Source organism: Sorex araneus, chromosome 3, assembly GCF_027595985.1.
Source record: "Sorex araneus isolate mSorAra2 chromosome 3, mSorAra2.pri, whole genome shotgun sequence".
Taxonomy (NCBI): domain Eukaryota; kingdom Metazoa; phylum Chordata; class Mammalia; order Eulipotyphla; family Soricidae; genus Sorex; species Sorex araneus.
Window position 1 is genome coordinate 178,949,610 of NC_073304.1, and position 19,497 is coordinate 178,969,106.

Below are 19,497 nucleotides of genomic sequence, written 5' to 3' on the forward strand. Positions count from 1 at the left end.
CAGGCAAATTATTGTCATCTGAAAGAATTTTCATAAATAGCATTACTATTAAATCCAGGGTTTATCAAGTTCTTTTTTATTTCCAAGTCAAGTTCTTAAGAGGTGGCATTTAAGCACTTACAATGTGACAAGTATAATGTGTGATGTGTATGAAGTATGTCAGTTAACCTTCATATTTGGGAAGGGGAGGCTGGAGAGGGCCTCAAGTGCCTTACCTGCTATACCAGTGCTCCAGCCCAATCCAGTCTATGAACACATATTAAAATTACTTTTAAATTTAAAGAAAAAAATTTAAACGATGTAATCTTTTTCAAAAATCTTTATTAAGATATCTCACAAATTAGGGGAAATCTTATTTGCTAGTTGGAAAAAATCTCTAACACAACAAAACATTTTCAGACAATTTGGCACCATAACTTTAATAAACCCCCGAGTTTCTGGTTCTCCTGTTCCTTTAAACTTCATTCTAATGCGGTACCCCAAGCCTCCAAAAGAACACCATGTCAGGCCACAGATGTCTGTGGCCTAGTGTTTGAACATTCATATATCATGATGATCTGGGACCGATCTCTGGCACAATCCAGTTCCCTCTGGAAACGACACAGAAAAACTGGGACTGTGCCTTTCACTTACTAGTTTAGTTTTAAGCATGTGGTGCTAGGGATGGAACCAGGGCCCGTGAAGGCCAGACCCATACTCCAACCTGAGCCCGCTGATAACACTTTAATGTCTAAGCTTAAAGAGATAACACTAATACAGCTCAACAAACTAACCTTCCCTTCACAGAAAGAGATTAAGAATAAATATGGCATTAGTGCTCCTTTTAAAAAAAAAAAAAACAAGATCACTAATACCAAATCAGGAACACAAATGTTACCAATAAAAGACTCAATATTTCTTCTTTTTATATTTCAGATGATCTGTTAAATATTTTTTAACCTACTAAAATGAGCTAAGGCATAGCCCACTTTTCTTTTATGAGAGAAACGTACGAACAGTTCCTTTAATTATGCCCCTGCAAATAGGGCATTTTCGTAGAGAAGGTGCACACTCCTGGCATACTACCAGATGACCACAAGGAATGAATACAATAGAAACTTCTTTGTCCATACACACTTTACAAGTTCTTTCTTCTTGCAACCTCCTCAACTGCTCTTCCAAGGACAGACCTAGTAGTATTGAAAAAACAAAAACAACTTTTAGTGAAATTCCATTTCTGCTTTCTCTCCCACTTACAAAAAAATAAGGTTCAGGTCAGTTTTAAGTCTTAATTTTGCCTAACCTGAAACATCTTCTGTTGGAATATACTTCATATTCTTTTCCACTGAGGAAAGAGAAACACAAAAACATTACTCTCCCAAATATAGAAACAGACTAAAGTTTGCTAAGTCCACTTGTTTGTCAAATACATGAGGAACAAAATCCCAAAACTTTCTATAATAATTTTATCAAACTCACCAAATAAGTTCTTATATATAGTAGAATCAATTTCTTTCAGGCAGTTTTTGAAGATGTTGGCTGCAGCATTTCCTTTAACTAACACTGTATCAATTAGTTCTCTTGCTTGTAAAGGCACCTGTGTTTTTTGTTTAATAATATCATGTTCCTGCTTATTAATGACATTAGCCTTCAAAAGATTGTCCAGGATAGGCAGCACACACGTCAATTGCTGAAAGAGTGCCATTCTATTCCTCCGAATCAGCGATAAATCATCTTCATTAGAAAATAGGAAAGAGAAAGATTATCCATTAAGCTCCAACATTACTCAGAACGGTCGCTACCAAATCTACAATTTGGGCACCAAATAAACAGGAATTTGAGAAAAGGAAAACAAAATGACTTATTTGCATTTTAACCCCTGTTTTTTGGAGCATTTCCAGAGATCACAGAGCACACAGTTTTGGGTCACCTTTTCAAGTTTCTACTGACAAGCATTTGAACCCCTATATGCTGCAGAGAGTAGACAGAGAACTTTAGAGGTTAGCGATCACTTTCCACCCCTGAACCTTTCCTGAGTGCCACTATCATTTGCTAATTACATCACTTTATTCTTTTTTTTTGGAGGGGTTGGGGAGGGCTCCCCAGCAACGCTGGAGTAGGGAGTAGGGGGTCCTTTCTAGGATACTCAAAGGGCTACTCATCTAATGCTGGGCCCCACAATGAAGTGCTGCTGGGACCCAGGGGTGCTCGGGAACCACAAGGCCATAAGCAGCACCAGGCCAAACCCAGTGGTGCTCGAAGATGCCGAGGACAGAGCTCGGAGCACTGAGTTCATTCCAGCCCTTGAGTTCTCTCCTATGTCACTTCACTATTCTGAGTGCTTTCACACAAACGTCATTAGATCCAAGGACCCTGTCGATACCAGGGCAAACTGATGGCTTCTCATCCACAGGTGAAAACGCCAAAAAGATGAATGACATGTCCAAGGATACAGGCAGCTAAAGCTGCGGATTCAGGGCCCCGCTGAGCAACACTGGGGTGCACTGATGGGGTCCACATATGGGCATAACAGCGCCAGAATCCCAAGTCAGGACAGACAGACCCCAGGAGACCTAGGCCCTGACAGCCGTGTTCCCTCAGAAGCCCTGATGACCTTAACCCCAATGCTGGCTGTCAGGGCTGTTTTCTAAATGTCTCAGTTGCAGTCTAGAAAACTGAATAGTCTGCCTTCTTTAGAAACAGCTGCTTTCTCTTTTAACCTCAAGACCCTTAATTAAATCTCCTACATTTATAAAATGTGGGTATAAATACCTGAGATAGTTTTCGAAAAACATACCTTACTTTGATGTTCTAACCTTTAAAGTTAGTTGCCTTTAAAAAAAGAAATGAAGGACTGGTGAGAGAATACAGTGCGTAGAGCACTTGTCTTTCAAGGGGCCAAAACGTGTTCAATTCCCAGCACCACATATGGTCAGCCAGGAATAAGCCCTGAACACCTGCTGGGTATGGCCCAAAAACAAACCAAAAAAAAAAACCCTATATTTAAAAATTTAATAAGACTTAAGTCACAAAAAAGAGAAATCTGACTTCTAGAAGTGAAAAATCTCAATTCATTTCAAAACTATGACAACCCTTCTCTCTAACCACAATTTACCTTTCTAGCCTACTCACTCATTCCCGGGGTCAGGGAGAGCTCAAAGAACTGCAACACAGGCTGCCATGCATAGGGCACGAGAGACGGTCTCACAAAGTGCGGCCCCGATGAGCCCCAGCATCACCAGAAGGCACCCAACCCCCAAAATTCATCTCAGAGCCAGAGATAAAGTGTTTTCTTGCATGGGGCTGACCTGGATTCTATTCGTAGCATCACATAAAGTCTCCTGAGCAGGGCCAGGAGTGGTCCTGGGCACCAGTGTGTGTGGCCCCCGAAAGAAACAAAGATTTCATTTCCTTGATAAAAAATTTTTTCTTTTCTAGGCTAGAGGGATAGCACAGCAGGTAGGGCATTTGCCTTTCACACGACCAACCCCGGTTCGATTCCCAGCATCCCATATGGTCTCCCAAGCCACCGCCAGGAGTAATTCCTGAGTGCATGAGCCAGGAGTAACCCCTGTGCATCGCCGGGTGTGACCCAAAAAGAAAAAGAAAAAAAAAATTTTCTTTTCCCTTTTCTATTGGCACTCGAGCTGGACTAGGGCTGTGTGTACTCAGGGCAAGTAATGTCCAATAAGCATATTCCTCCCAGTTCCCGCACCTCATTAATGAGCTCTGAGTGCAGCCCAATTCTGCTCACTCCCTTCCAGTCTCGTTTTCCTTACCAGTACCCTAACCATTTCCACTCTCATCTGACTTTTATCAGATAGTTTCAAATTCATAATTCTAGATCATCTTTTTGTGCCTCTCAAACTGGATTTAGGAATGATTTCACCTGATCTGCATTTCATTACATTTAACAATCCTTAGAACTTTCTCATTTCTCTCAGACCCTTCCTCTCACTAACCACCTCCACTTCCCAAACCAACTTAATCAAAAAATGTTGATGTGCCAGGTATTGTGCTAAACTTTCATTTGCAGTATCTCATTTAATTATGACAGCAACTTCTTGTAATCTGCACTATGCCCTCATTTCAGGTAAAACCTAAGTTCTGTTTAAATAACTGAAAAGGCAGGATTAAAACAGAAATTCTTTTCTGTTTAGAAGTCAGACTAAACAACCTGCTACGTAGCCACAAATGATTTCCTAGACCATTCCTCTACACTTAGGAAAGTGCCCTCTGCCCAAATGCCCCCATTCCCACACTGTCCACTCTGCACCTGCAGCTCTCTCCAGCTCTCCAGTGCCAGTTCCATAGTGTCAATACAACTGGTTTACAAGCAGCTCCAGGGAGCAAAAGCTATGGGTGTTCATGATCAATATTTCTTGAAGAAGTAATGGCACGAAAGACTTGTTCTGAGTGTCTGAGACACAAGTCTGGACAAACAACACTCTCAGTTCCCTTTGACCCTTGGGCTGGGCAGGACCGTCTCATCAAGTTCGAGGGTTTCAGCATCAGTTCTATATTTTTAATCACTCAGCCAGAATTAGTGTTAAACACCATATTAAGAATAATACCGGGGGACTGGAGCGATAGCACAACGGGTAGGGCATTTGCCTTGCACGGAGCTGACCCGGGTTCAATTCCCAGCATCCCATATGGTCCCCCGAACACTGCCAGGGGTAATTCCTGAGTGCAGAGCCAGGAGTAACCCCTGTGCATGCCGGGTGTGACCCAAAAAGCAAAAAAAAAAAAAAAAAAAAAAAGAATAATACTGGACTGGAGAGAAAGTAAAGGTCAAGCATTTGCCAGGTACGCGACTGCTTTGGCTTACCCCAGTTCAATTTCTGCCATTCCACATAGTACCCTGAGCACTGCCAAAGATCACTCCTGAGCATAATCAGGAATAGACTCTAAGCACTGCTGTGTGTGGCCCAAAAAAAACAAAATAAAGTATCCGGAGAATTTTGTTTTAAAGTATACATATGTATCTCCCTCAAACTTTCAATTTTGCTTTTTATTTTTTGGGCCCGCCTGGAGGTGCTTTACTCTTAGCTCTGCACTCAGGAATCACTCCCAGCAGTGCTCGGGGCATTATAGGGGATGCTAGAGACAAAGCCCAAGTCAGTGACATGCAAAGCAATCACACTACTTGCTGTATTATTACTCTGGCCCTCAATCTTGCTTTTTCAAAACAATTTAAATTACACATGAGAAGGAAAATTCAATTTCATACTGAAACACTTCACCCTCTTGAATAGCAGACATCAGGGAGTCTTATGACAAAAAGACATACAGAAAACACACAATAGCTGTCAGGGAAGATAGCTGATGCCCTGGGTCCAAGCAAGCTGAGAGATGGCATAGCCCACTGACAAGAATTCACTCAGCACACTAAGTCAAAAATACCTGAAGCCATTTCTTCAGCTTGTCTTTCCTTCTCCTCGATTCTGTTTTCATCTTCCGCATTAAGAAGTGCTGACACAAGATCACTAACTGTCTTGTAGTTCTCTCCAGCTGTGAGGATCTGGCTCTGCACTGTCTGTCTGACCAGCCTCCTACTGAAGCCCATTTCTAAGGCTGCCTTGACCACAGGTGTGTTCATCATGACGGCATCTTCCGACGGCGTCTCTCCGGGTCCAAAGTGAAGGACTATTGAAAAGACATGGACCTATGTTAGATTCCATAAATATGTAACTACAAGGAAAAATGAAAACTATGAAATCTTTACCCTTGTGATGTGTATATTCTGCTGAGAAAGACAAACTATGTGACCCAATTACCTCTAACTCCAAAAAAGTATGAATTTAATTAAGAATCAAATTAGTCTCCACATTCACTTACCTCCAAATAACAGACCCTCTGCTTATTCCTCCAACTTTCCATGCAGGAAAGGGAAGGAGCAACCCACAGAGACCCCAGGGTGGGTAAGCACAAAGATTCACCTTCAGCACAGTAGGAACATAGCAACACAACAGGAAAGACAAAGAGAAGCTACCAAGCTCAATGAGTAACCTGAAGGCTCTACCTTTACAGATTAGCTCTGTGAATTCCCCAAAGAATAACTTTAGTGACTCCCCACTGAAGGTGTTTCATGAGTTTGAAGAAAATGATGGCACAGATATGAGAGCGGATGTGAGAAAACTACAATCAGAAGCAACAGAAATGAAGAGTATGATAGATGATACCAAAAACTCAACAGAAAGTCTGAGCAGCAGAGTAACAGCAGGTGAGATAAAGCTAAAGGAACTCCAACAAGGGATGCAGGAAGCCTCTAGGAAACAGCAGAAGATGGAAAAAAGTCTGAAAAAAATCAACACACCATGGGATAAGTTTAAGAGGAACAATATAAGAATCAGCAGAGTTGTTGTAAAACTGAAGGGTTGTTGATGAAGAGGAGGAAGTTCAAGAAATCACAGACAATAATTTCCCCAATTTGAGGAGTCCAGATACAGAGATCCAAGAGGCCCTTAGGGGGAGGGAGAGAGGGAGAGAGGAAGAGAGGGAGGGAGGGAGAGAGGGAGAGAGGGAGGGAGGGAGGGAGGGAGGGAGGGAGAGAGAGAGGGAGGGAGGGAGAGAGGGAGAGAGGGAGAGAGGGAGAGAGGGGGAGAGGGGGAGAGAGGGAGAGAGGGGGAGAGAGAGAGGGAGAGAGGGAGAGAGGGGGAGAGAGAGAGAGAGAGAGAGAGAGAGAGAGAGAGAGAGAGAGAGAGAGAGAGAGAGAGAGAGAGAGAGACCCCTCAGACCCCCGAGCCAGGCTGTGTCTCATATCAGGGCATCCCGGAGTGGGGAGGAAAGGCCACCACCCACACAAAAGCCTCGGTAGCAACTCCATACAACAGGACTCAAAGAGGCCTGAAGAGCATGGCAAAACTAGACCCATATAGAAAAAAAAATTCAAGACACATTATAATCAGAATGACAAGACAGACAAAACTGAAAACAAGATCAAAAATAGGAACTTTCAGAGGAAAGGGTGTGGGAAAAAAATAATAAAAGGAACTTAAATACATAGTAAAGCCCAGAAGATTTATAGCAAATCTATCAAATGAGACTCTATGAGCCAAAAGAGAATAGTGGGACAAAGTAATAAACAAAAATAAAATCTCACTGAAATAAACACTTCACCAAGAATGTTCTATCCAGAAAGGTCATCATTCAGATTTGAAAGAACAATACAGAGCTTCATGGAGAGGCAACAGATAGAGAATTCACAGCCATTGTGGCCAACATAAGTTCTATCCCTAGAATCCCATATGCTCCCCAAAACTGCCAGGAGTGATCCCTGAGCACAGAGCCAAAAATAAGCCCTGAGCACTGATGGGTGTGACCTCAAAACAAAAAGAAACAAACAGATAAAAGACGAAACAAACTTCACAAATTCATGGCACTTATGTTAGCCCTCTATAGATTAAGGAAGGTCTGTTTATTCCTAGCTTGCTAAGAATATTTTTTACTTTTCAATAATGAATCAATGTTTCAGTTATACAATAGACATGTCCAATATGTCTATTCAGGTGATATTTCTTACATGCAAAGAAATTTTATTACAATTTTAATATTTTTCTACTATAAAGCCTACTGCAAATATGCTATAAATATATATATTGTGGATATATATACTATATATATGCTAATATATATAAACTATACAATTCTACTATAAATATACTATATTTCAATTTTAGGATTAAACACATTTATACTTTTGCAGACCAATTCAGGTTTTTCCCTTAAATTGTGCTTAATTCTCCTGTCCTCACTCTTACTAAATAGTACATTTGTGGGATTTATCTATTTCACGTTAATTTTGAATTAATTTTGAATATTAGTGGATGCCCTATCCCAAGTAAATAAAAATCACAATAAAGTCCTTGTCTATCAATTAATGTGAACAGATAAAATTCTCCAAAGACAGAATCACTGAAGAGTTTAATATATATATATATATATATATATATATATATATATATATATATATATATGCTACTATGGGATTCACTTTAGCTTTAAGGATAATGAAATAAATGGGACAAGCGAATCGCTGCAAATGGTGACCAACACTAACAAGGCATGTCTACATGTAGAGCACATAAAACAGCTTCATATAAGACAAAAAAGGTCCTATGAAACAAGGAAGGTGAGTATTTGGTGGTAATGGGAGTCATTATGGTAATCAATCAGTTGATATGCACTAAACACTGGCAAAGCAATTATTACCAGGACCAAAGGAAGCAGTCATGGCCAATACAAGAGGAGGGTCTTCAATACCCCTGGATGAATCACCAGACAGATTTATATCAGGAAACAGAGCTGCTAAATACCACTACTGACAACCAAATAACACAGCAAGACATACAGAGAACAGTCTCACCAGCAATAGGATACATGCCTTTGTCAAACACATGCCTTTGTGAAATTCATCAGAACAGACCTTATTGTTGGGCTTCAAGGCAAGCTTTAACCAACTGAAGAACAGTGAAACCAGGGAGACAGCTCAAAGGAGTGGAGCATATGCTTTGCATGTGGATACCTAAGTCTGATTCTGAGCATCCACACTGTCACCCCAATTATAAACTATAACTAAAAACATTTATAAATGACACACTGCTGGCCCAAACCACCTCCCCAAATTAATATATAGAAGTACATATACATATTTACATTCATGTACACGTGTGCACGCGCGCGCACACACACACAGTTACACACACACACACACACACACACACACACACACACACACACACACACACACACACACACACACACACACACACACACACACACACACACACACACACACACACACACACACACACACACCTGTATTGTCTCTCCAGCCCTGATTTTCATTTTTTTGAGGAATCTTTAAACTCTCCATGACAAATGCCCAATTTACATTTCTACCAGCAAGAGTGAGATTGGACATCTTCATCAACACCTTCCTTTTTGGAAGGATCATAAATTGCATCTCTTGTTTGGTATTCTTTGAGCTAACTGCTATAATTTTCTCTGGCAAGTTTCTTATCTCCCTTGTTGGAATATTAACACTTTCAAAAACCTATATACTTTCATTCTTAACATTCTCATAAAAATGTCATTCATATTTGAAATGTTTTCATACATACTTGGTGGATCAGCAATTTCCTCTCCAGCAGTGTCTGAAGTGGACAACAGCTACGAAATAGGAGAGTAAGTGAGATCAGAAACCTTGAAAATCCTCAAAAGACCAACATTCATGTGTTCACGTAACACACAATCACTTAGCAAAATGAGAGAAGCTACCTACTTTACTTTGTTTTGCTGTAATAGTCATTAAGATGTGCTTAAATATCACCTACTTCCAAATTAAAATTCAAGTTCTTGTGTCAGCTTCAGGAGAGTAGGAAACAGTATTAATGGCTTCTGATTCTATTCAGAAAGTGTTACTTGAGTTGCATTACTACCAAGGGACTTCAAATTACTGACAAGTTGTTTTCTGTTTTTCTGGAAACATGGATGCGCTAGATGGACTAGACCCTAAGGTTCTCCTCTAATCCCACCATACATTTGTACAGCTTCAGTTTAGTTAATTGCTTCAAAAGTGTTGAAAAAATCTTAACCAAGGTAGCTGCAAAAATAAAAATTACAATATCCTTTGTATTCATATGCAGCCAAAGAGCAAAGTAAATGTCAATGATCACTTCCAATAAAACTGTGTAACTTCAGAGAATCCACTATTTCCAAATATAAAATGGATTTACCTGTTCAAGAAGATGAGGATATCTAGCTTGAACGTCATCAACAAACTCCTGCCCTTTCATGCGTATCAAGAACTCACACCTAAACCATAAAAAAAATCTGCTTTAGAGTAAAGAAAATAAAATATAAAGAAAAGTGGTTTCTAAACTCTTTGTAGCCCACGTTATAAATTTTTTACACCATAATCTAGTGAATAAATATATTTAACGGAAGCAAAATTCTCACAAGATAAAACAAACTATGTGCTGATGTACTTGGATGTCTTGTATTTAAGTTCATTAATACCATTACCAGTGATACAGGACCTGGATCTATAAAAGAGCACACACAGGCTTTAAAAATGTTCTACTTACTTCTGAATCTTCGGAAAAATACTTGTTCTAGTATTTTGGAAGGTACAGATGTTTATGTTGCCAATTAAAGACTCATTTACTTCTTTTTAAGGAAATAACTTACTTCAAACATAGGGCTTAGCAAGCAGTTTTAGAATTTGGTACTACTAAAACATGAGATATTCACAACATATTCATCTTTCTCCAATGTCCATTCTACTATTACATCTAAGTGCAAACCCTTCTTCCAAAATAAACAGAATTGAATACTGCATCTGTATGTAATGTGAAAGTATTTTTCAGATATTTCTTTTCAAGCTATTTGATCGTCTCAAAAGTATTCAATCAAAACAAATACTTGTTTCCTTTTCATCCCATTTATTTCTAACAAATGGTGCTAGACTACTTATGCATAAGCAAAAAAAAACAAACCAAGAGATCTCAACTTATGCATTTAATTTTATGCACAGAAATAAACCAAAAAGAATCCTATACTGATACAGCTTAAATTCACAGAAATACAAGAAACATCCAGAATATTTAAAAAACACTAAAATTTAATATCCTTTAAAAAAACTTTAAAAGCAGATAGAAGAGGTAGAGATAGTATGGTAGGGCATTTGCCTTGCACATGACAAACCTGGGTTCAATCCTCAGCATCATACATAGTCCCCCAGCCTTGACAGGAATGATCCCTGAGCGCAGTCAGGAGTAAACCCTAAGCACAGCCATGCGTGGCCCCAAAACAAAAAATAAGTCAATCTGATTATACTACACTTCACCAAAAGTATGTAGAAGGCCAATAATACACCATCATCAAACATTAAGGAAATACTAAGATCCCAAGTAAATACCCCTGCTAATCTATTAAAACTGTTAAAACTGACAATAGCAAATGTTGCTAAGAATGTGGAACACTGGATATCTCAGATATTATTAGTGAACACTTAAAGGATGGATAAAGCCAATTCAGAAAACAATTTGGCAGTTTCTTATATAGTTAAAACAAAAACTTGCCATACAATCCCATTCAGAAATATTAGAAATGAAAACATACATAACATTTAATGTTTTGAGTAGCTTTATTCATAACTGTTCCTCATTGGAAATAATCCAAATATCCTTCAACTGAAAAATGAAAAGTGGTGACTATGAAAAATTGTAACAGACTCAAATTTCTCACCCAGGCAACTCAGTTGTTATTGTTCTTAATCTTTAATTTTCTTCTGAGATATACGTTCATAATGATTTAAATAAAGCGCAGGACAGAGAGATAGCACAGGAGTTAAGGTGCATGCACTCAACTGCTGGCTTAACTCCCAGCAACCTGGGGTCCCCCCAGCCCTGCCAGGTACACCCCGAGATTTCTGGGCACTAGAGGGTGAAGCACTGGAGGATCCTGAGGCATTGCTGGGGTAGCACTTGCTAAGAATCACCGTAAGGGGTCCTAGGCCTCCTGAGCACCCAAGAGCACCCCCACCCCCACCAAAAATGGATAAGAAACCAAACAGTATAATGAACTCTCCCTCTCATTTTCTCCTTCTCTGATAAACTAGGAGAATAGAGATTTTATGCCTCATTTATCCACTGGTAAATGCCTACTATAAAAATATCCAGTGAACAACCTAATACCTGTTGAACAAATAGATTAACTGTGCTCATAGTGATAATTTATTCATTTACTGATGTTACTGATTACCCAAAATTCAAATTTATTTCAGAATATTGTCAAAAAGCTGTCCCCAGTGTCTTCCCTTTAACTGAAACAAAAGACAATTTGAGATAATCCAGGATTATGTTTTGCTTTGTTTAATAAAGGGCAAAATCTAACAATCCAAAGGCTGGAAATGGAAAGTGGCATTCTTCTATTTAGTAAAATATTAAATTTCAAATTATATGCATGTAATCCCTTAGAGCCTAATATAATTAAGTAAAATTTCAACAATAGGGGCCAGGGTTATGGCAAAGTACCTGCTATCAATGTTTCAGGCCCATCATTTTTCCTGCATTAAGCAACAAAAAGTAACACTGGAGCCAAAACAATGATACAGCCAGTAAGACACCTGCCTTGGATGTGGCTGACCTGGGTTCAATCCCAGGCAACACACATGGACTCCTGAGCATCTCAAGGAGTGATCCCTGAGTGCAGAGCCAGGAGTAAGCCTTGAGCACAGCCAGATGTGGTCCAACCCCTATCTAAAACTTAGCAAATAAATTACACAAACTAACCCCTCATTTTACTTCTGAGTAAAGAGGCTCACAAGCAGACAAAATTTAAAATTCTATTCCCAGTAACAACACTGTCTCTAAATTCGTTTCAGACTATAGTTTAAAAAAAAAAAAATAGTGTGTTAAGAAACTTTGTGCCTAAAAGTGGCATATCACAAGATAAATCTGTGTAAAACAATTTAATTTTTGTCAGATTTTATTACATACTTTAACAATTGTTGTATTCCTAGATATGTTTTATGTCACTCCCGTCTTCCTTTTCCCTTCTTACCTCCAATTCTTTTTCTGTTACATTTCACATGTCTTTGTAATCCCTAGGTCTTATTAAAAAGAAAGAGGGGTATAGAAGGATGTGGTTCAGTGGCAGAGCAACCTACCTTACGTAGAGAACCAGGTTCAGTCCCCAGTACTGGAGAAGAAAACTGAGGAGTAACAAAATGCACAGCGCTAACTGTATAGTCATGAAGCATAAGGCAGGCCAGGGAGACAGCTCAGAAGATCCAAGTGCAGCTGATCCCCCAACACAGTATGAATGTGGCACTGCTATATTAAAATATAAACTGAGTTATGCAAGCATTGTCTTTTCTTCCCCTTTTGTTTTGATGCTGAAGGGCCAGGGATGGAACCCAGGGACTCACACATGCAAGAAGAGAGCTCTACCACAGAGCCACTCCCCCTGCCCCGTATCACTTCTCAGGCAGAGCTGAGGCAGGAATACCTTTCAAAATAATTACCTGGGAAACCACTTGGCATGCTCTACCCACGGATCATCTCCAGATTCCCAACACCTTAAGCCACCATCACAACAAAAGCATTTGACATCGTCATTGCGACCTAAAAGAAATAAGATTGAAACTAAGTACACACAGGTACGTTAAAATGAACTCTGGAATGTACAGCCACACACACATGGATGTCTCTTACCCACACAGTAGAAACCAGCACTTGCAAGCTGCTCCGGATGAACGGGAACACTGGATGGCCAGCACATAAACGTCCTCAGCCGAGCTGCACATGTCTGCATGCTCAGATTTGAAATGCTAAACCTCAGCGTTTCTAGAGAATTTTCCAAAAACGGACAGTCTGGAAAATGCCTCCGGTGCTCTGACATAGCATCATCCTTTGGCTCCCAGTTACTGAGTGTCCCACCACATGCAAAACAGGCAACTCTATCTCCAGGTCCTATATAATAAAATCCAGCTCTTGCCAATTCTGACGGTGACAGAAAAGTTAATGGCCACATGCGATAAGTAAGAAATCTTGCTTCTTCAGTACTCATGGCAAAACTGTAGGGGTTAGTCCTCGTTGGGGAGAAGTCCTCACCTGCTCTAGAATGAACAGGGTTGAATGAAAGGTTGGAAAAAGAATCAGTCAATGAGTCACCAGGCTCCGAGGTGGGAGACAAGGAATGTGTGAAACCACTTCTGGCCGGAGAAGGAACACTCTTAGAGGTGGATTCCAGATGAGCATCAGAAACCAGATTCTGAATAAAGCTGCAGCTGGGGTACAACTTCTTATGCTTTTCCACAGGATTGTCTCCTTGTTTCCAGTTGTCCAGCATCAGGCCACAGCAGAAGCATTTGACCTTGTCAATCACACCGGTGTAATAAAACCCTGCTCGAGCCAGGCTCCTTTCCGAGACAGGCACGCCAGGCGGGAAGGTGGAGTATGTGGACATTCGGTAGAGCTCGCAGGAAAAGTCATATTTCATTTTTTGTTTGCTGTCGTCTGTCCAATTTGATAAGATTGTGCTATCTTCCATTATATTCTTAATTTTTTTATACGAAAGACCTAGAACAAGTCTTTGGGAGGTAGTTTTGTGCATGAGTGGCTTTACTTGGCGATGAATCTTCACCTGAAGGGTTTTCACCCACATTAAATTGTAATACCAGTAAAACAAACAAATGGGGGCAGGCTCCTCCTACGCGGTCAAATTCACTGCATTTGTACGTGTAAGTTTACTCGGGTGGGCTAAACCTCTGTCCTAAAATACCAAGTACACTTTCAGGTTATATCATCGCTCTTAGGTAACTGGTTGCTTCAGTTTTTAATATCGTATTAAACAAACTCAATGGCTTGAAAAAAGAACTGACACAAAATGTTAATTCTGACTCTTTTTTTTTTTAAAGATATGTAATATTCCCAAATTCGAGACAATTTCAGAATACCTCTATTAAGCCTTGGATGTGCTCTTGGGTGACGCCTACAGACGTCTGGGGACGGCGCCCACTGGGAACTGCTCTTCCAGGGGAAGGGGAGACAGCGAGCGCGCCTGCCAGGAGTCCTCACACCGTCTCAGGTCTCCACACTCCGCCTCAGGTCTCCTCTCCGCCTCAGGAGCGCCCGCTCGGCCCTCAGCTCCCAACTGTCTCCGCCCCCCTCGGCCGGGCAGCCGAGCCCGACACGTCCACGCCCCCCGGCCGGGCCGCCTCGCGGGGGGTTCGAGGGGGACGCGGGAGCGGTCACTCGGCGCCCCTCGGCTGAGGAGCCCCGCGCCCGCCGCGCCCCCTGAGCTGAGGAGCCCCGCGCCAGCCGCGTCCCTCAGCTGCGGCGACCCCGCAGGCCCGGAAGGGCGGAGACGCGTCTGAGAGGAAGGCGGCGTCAGGGGCCGCCGGGGCAGCGACGGGCACGCAGCGAGCACGCACCCGGCGGCGGCGGCGCCCGAGCCGGCCCCGCCCTGCAGACCCTGCCCGAGGCCGGCCCGGGCCGCGCCGACGCGAGCGCTCGCTCACCTCACGGCCGACGCGGGAGCCGCGGCCCCGACGCCTCCTCAGGCTCCCGGGAGCAGCAGCGACGCCGCCCGAGCAACGACCCGACGCGCCCCGGCCCCGCCCACAGCGCGACTGACGTCAGCGCGCCGCCACGTCACGGGGCGGCGGGGGCCGAGGCGGGGGTCGGCTGCTGTCCGCGGGCGCCCCCTCGCGGGAGCCGGGGAAACTACCCCCTACACACACACACCAGTCTAGGAGACACACGAGCACACACACACACACACACACACACACACACCAGTCTACGAGACACACGAGCACACATACACACACCAGTCTACGAGACACACGAGCATGCACACACACACCAGTCTACGAGACACACGAGCACGCACACACACACCAGTCTACACACGCACACACCAGTCTACACACACATACACACAAGTCTACATATACATACACCAGTCTACACACATATACCAGTCTACACACACACTAGTTTACACACACACCAGTCTATACACACACCCCACACACACACCAGTCTACACACACACCAGTCTACACACACACACACACACACACACACACACGCACGGAGTTTTTTTCACCACCCCCGGGCTCTTCACCCTTGGGTCAGGAAAGGAACCAAAGCCCGGGGCGCCGGGCTGCAGCGGGCACCGACTGCGAATGCAATCGGATCCTTGGTTCTGTCCGGGGGAACTCCAGGGGCCAAGCATTGCAAAAGCTTCCAGATAACCAGCCGCCTCTTTGAGGCAGCCAGGGGAATTCCAAGGCCTTGAAGCGGTTCCCACTTCCCGTCACCATCACTTCTACCCGCTGTCCTTCATTGAGGGCTTCTGCCCCGAGTTCATCCACAAAACGAAAGAATTTGTAATCGCTTGTGATGCAGAGAAAAGAAATGTCAGGGCTCCCTATGACTAAGCACTTCCAAATAAGGACATGCGATTTGGGTTACTAGTATTTAGCTCAAGTCACTACTTCTCGGAAAGTTACAGATTCTTTCTTATATATGCAAAAGTACATATAGTAAGTAACTGTTCGTTCTGAAGTTAAGATTATTCCTCTTTCTTTTTCTTGCTTTCAAAAAGAGTGAATTCACTTCAGGATAGGGGAAAATTCAAGTGTCAATAAATCAAAGCCTTAAATAGTTTTTAAGTAAACCCACATTCTATTTTTGGGCAGTGCTCAGGGTTTACTCCTGGCTCTATGCTGTGGGATCGCTCAGGGGAGCAAATGCGGTGCTAGGGATCCACCAGATCGGCAGCATGCAAGGCAAACGCCTCACCTGCTATGCTATCACTGGCTCTCCTTAAATATTTTTTTAAAGAGGTATAAGACATCATCCAGGTATAATAAATACTATTTAATAACTTTTACTCTTCTGCAACTTTGCAGTTTAGTGTTTGAATTATTTAGCTACCCATTCATTTTATCTCATATTTCCAGAGTAGATTTCCACTAGTGATTCTTTTATAGAACCCAGGACAATTTTGAGGGGAAAAGTTAAGTCAAAAGCATTGTCTAACAGGTAACTTTGGGGGTTAATGCATTTGGTTTTGTATGCAGCTGAACTCAGTTCAATTCCTGGCACTGCATTTGGCCCTCAGCATCTCCAGGAGTGATCCCTGAGCACCACTGGGTATGGCCCCAATTGCTCCCCTGCAAATCCTAAAATGTACTATTATGTTGATAGCTATCATGAGCCCAGGAATATATACATATTTTAGGCTATGACACATTGCAGTTACTGTAGTTAAGGTTGTTCCGATTATTTTAGGATTAAAGGAGCTTAAAGTAGTTCCAGGGAGCTTTTGACATGTCTTTAAGGTTTTATTGGTTTTATACATTTCTCACACAGTTACCCATGATGAGCCATTTTTTTTTCAAAGTGTATGGGAGACCATATTTTTCATTTTTGGTTGGTGCCACACCAGTACTCGGGGACTATTTCTGGCTCTGTGTTCAGCAGTAAGCAGTGCTTGGACTAGATGTAGTGCCAGAGATTTGAACTGGGATTAGGGGGAAAGCAACCACTTGCACTCTCAGGCCCCAGAAGAGAGTATTTAAAAACCATAATCTGAATGTTAGTGGTAGTGGTGCTCCCATTGAGCTGTATTGTTCATCTAACCATGGACAGAGACCACTAGTATTATTTCTTTTATAAAATGAATCATGAGTCCTTCAAGCGCAAATCCAGGAATACAAGGTTTTATTTAACCTCATTGAAAACACATCTATAACTCCTTTTAGACTGAAAAATCCTTATTCTCCCTCCCTGCCCTGTTTTGATGATTAAAATATTGTTATAGTTCTTTTTTTTTAACTTGTAAAATAGTTAACTATGGTCTGGGGAAGTGACTTGGTGTCTTGCACTTGTGGACCACGGGTTTGATGGTCTACAGTGCCACATAACACGCAAAAGTTAATTATGTCCAATAGGATATGGTCCTGTGACACAGTATGGCAGCATCATGCTTAGCCAACTGTAGATTGTACTTTGGTCTGACTAGATACAGGGCTCACTGGTATCAGCCGAATCCCACCACCATTACTCTAAGAGCAGCAAAAACAACCATTACTCTAAGACCATTAACAAAAACAACAGTTCTATGATACTCCCCTAGTCCCCAGACCACATGCAGATACACACAGGCACAGAGATGCTAAATCATTTTCCTAAGGTTACCCATATGGGATTTGAGCAGATGTCATTTTTTGTGTGGTTTTGCTTGGGGGACACTGTTCAAGGGTTATTCCTGGCATGATCCTCAGAGGACCATGCCAGGGAGCCCAATATGCACACAGCCTTTGTGGCCCGGGTTCCAAAGCCTGCACTTTTAATCTCTGTGCTCTGCTGCCTTTCTCAAACTCTAGCAATTCTCAGATAAGGTCATGTGTGCAACTAGTACATGCCAGTTCTATTAATGCCAGTCTATTATCACTCTTAGTAACATTCTATTGCCCAGTTTGTGTGTGTGTGTGTGTGTGTGTGTGTGTGTGTGTGGTGGGGGGAAAGGAATACACTCATACTAGAGGTCAAGCCCAGGGCCTCAGGTTTGGAAAGCACATGACCTACCACCAAGCTCCACCCCTGCACCCATATCGTTTTTAAATCTCTTTATTAAAGTGAAATGCTTGCATCAAGTCCTGACATCTACTTAAACCTTCTTTTAACAGAGCTGCTCTTGGCTGAAGCAATAATACAGCAGGTAGGGCGCTTGCTTTGCATGAGGCCAACCTGGGTTCAACCCCTGTCACCCCCTACAGGCCCCTGAGCTCCACCAGGAGTGATCCCTGACCACTAACTGGGTTGATCTTTACAGAAATTCTTTTTGCCATCTAATCTTTTTGCCATCTAATCTAGTCCAAAATCTAGCCATGATTCTGTGTCAATGAACTTGCCTTAGTGCTTTATCAACAGTGACAACTAAGGGGAAAGAAAAGCTTTTTACATCCCACCCCCCACCCCCTGACAGAAATTCACTCATTCATTTATCCAATAAGGACATGCTCAAGCCAGGCTCTGTGGTATATACTAAACATTCTACTGAACATAATACATGGTTTTTATTGTCAGGAGAAGTTTTACAATAGTATGGGACACTAAGGCCCATACATGTATAAGAGAAATTGTGGGCAGTATTATAAAGGTCGGGGAAAGTTCATAGAAGTTCTAAGAGGTATTATTTAACAGGAGCAGTCAGAGAAAGTCTCCCTGAGGAAATAACTTCTAAGTCCTAAATAATAGAATTTGACAATGGTGAATGAAAGGGCATTTTAGTCAAAGACCATGAGGAGAAAGAGCTTGCAACATTTAGAAGCTGAAGCCAGCCACAGTAGCTGACACAGAAGGGAAGAAAATGAGGGTAAAAATCATACGACTCCTCCCAATCAAACAAGAAACAGGCATCCAATGCAACTGTTAACAATAGGAACCAATTATTTGCACAGTCTACATTCTGGAAACTAGACCTCCCGTAATGAACTCTTCAAAACCAGAGTGGAGGGAGTAGGGCCTCTTCTCGGAAACAGCCAGTCAGACTGATCCGCTGATACTAGTAGACAGAGTGATCGCCTTCACAGTCCCCTGGGATGTGTCAGACATCACGAGGAGGTGAAGATGGCTGAATCACATTGTGTGACCAGAAGGAACTTCAAGGTTAATGATAATCTAAGGAGATAAGAGTAGAAGAACTTCACAGGGTTTAAGTGTGAAATTAAGGCCACTGTAAAAATGAATTATAACACTATATGTAATGTTATATATTGAGGGCTGAATTTTTAGTTTGGGGGCCACACCTGAAGTTGCTCACAATTCACTCTTGGTGGGGCTCAGGGGACCATATGCAATACCAAGAATAAAGCTAGAATTGGCTACAAACAAGGCAATCACCTTTACCCACTATTCTATCCCTGCAGCCCCTAAATATTGAGGTTTAAGTGATGGAACCAACTCTGGGAAATGAATAAAGAACAGACTG

The 19,497-nt window shown here is 42.1% G+C and overlaps 1 protein-coding gene across 1 annotated transcript; it reads right to left on the bottom strand.

Moving 5' to 3' along the window:
• Positions 1 to 301: 301 nt before the first annotated feature.
• On the bottom strand, positions 302 to 15,099 carry BIRC2 (baculoviral IAP repeat containing 2). The gene is made up of 8 exons (XM_004604812.2): positions 13,203 to 15,099; positions 13,013 to 13,112; positions 9,720 to 9,798; positions 9,105 to 9,153; positions 5,386 to 5,628; positions 1,459 to 1,713; positions 1,283 to 1,324; positions 302 to 1,169 (listed from the first exon to the last, which is right to left on the bottom strand). Exons 1-8 carry the CDS (start codon positions 14,152 to 14,154, stop codon positions 976 to 978), a joined length of 1,914 nt encoding a protein of 637 aa, XP_004604869.2. The 5' UTR covers positions 14,155 to 15,099; the 3' UTR covers positions 302 to 975.
• Between the last annotated feature and the right edge of the window lie 4,398 nt (positions 15,100 to 19,497).

Bases quoted from the DNA above. Each gene is read 5' to 3' on its own strand.
- BIRC2 (XM_004604812.2), bottom strand. From the start codon at position 14,154: ATGTGGGTGAAAACCCTTCAGGTGAAGATTCATCGCCAAGTAAAGCCA. The intron at 13,113-13,202 runs GTAAGAGACATC...TATTTCTTTTAG, and splicing joins TGCTGGTTTCTACTGTGTGG to GTCGCAATGACGATGTCAAA. The intron at 9,154-9,719 runs GTAAATCCATTT...CCTATTTCGTAG, and splicing joins ATCCTCATCTTCTTGAACAG to CTGTTGTCCACTTCAGACAC.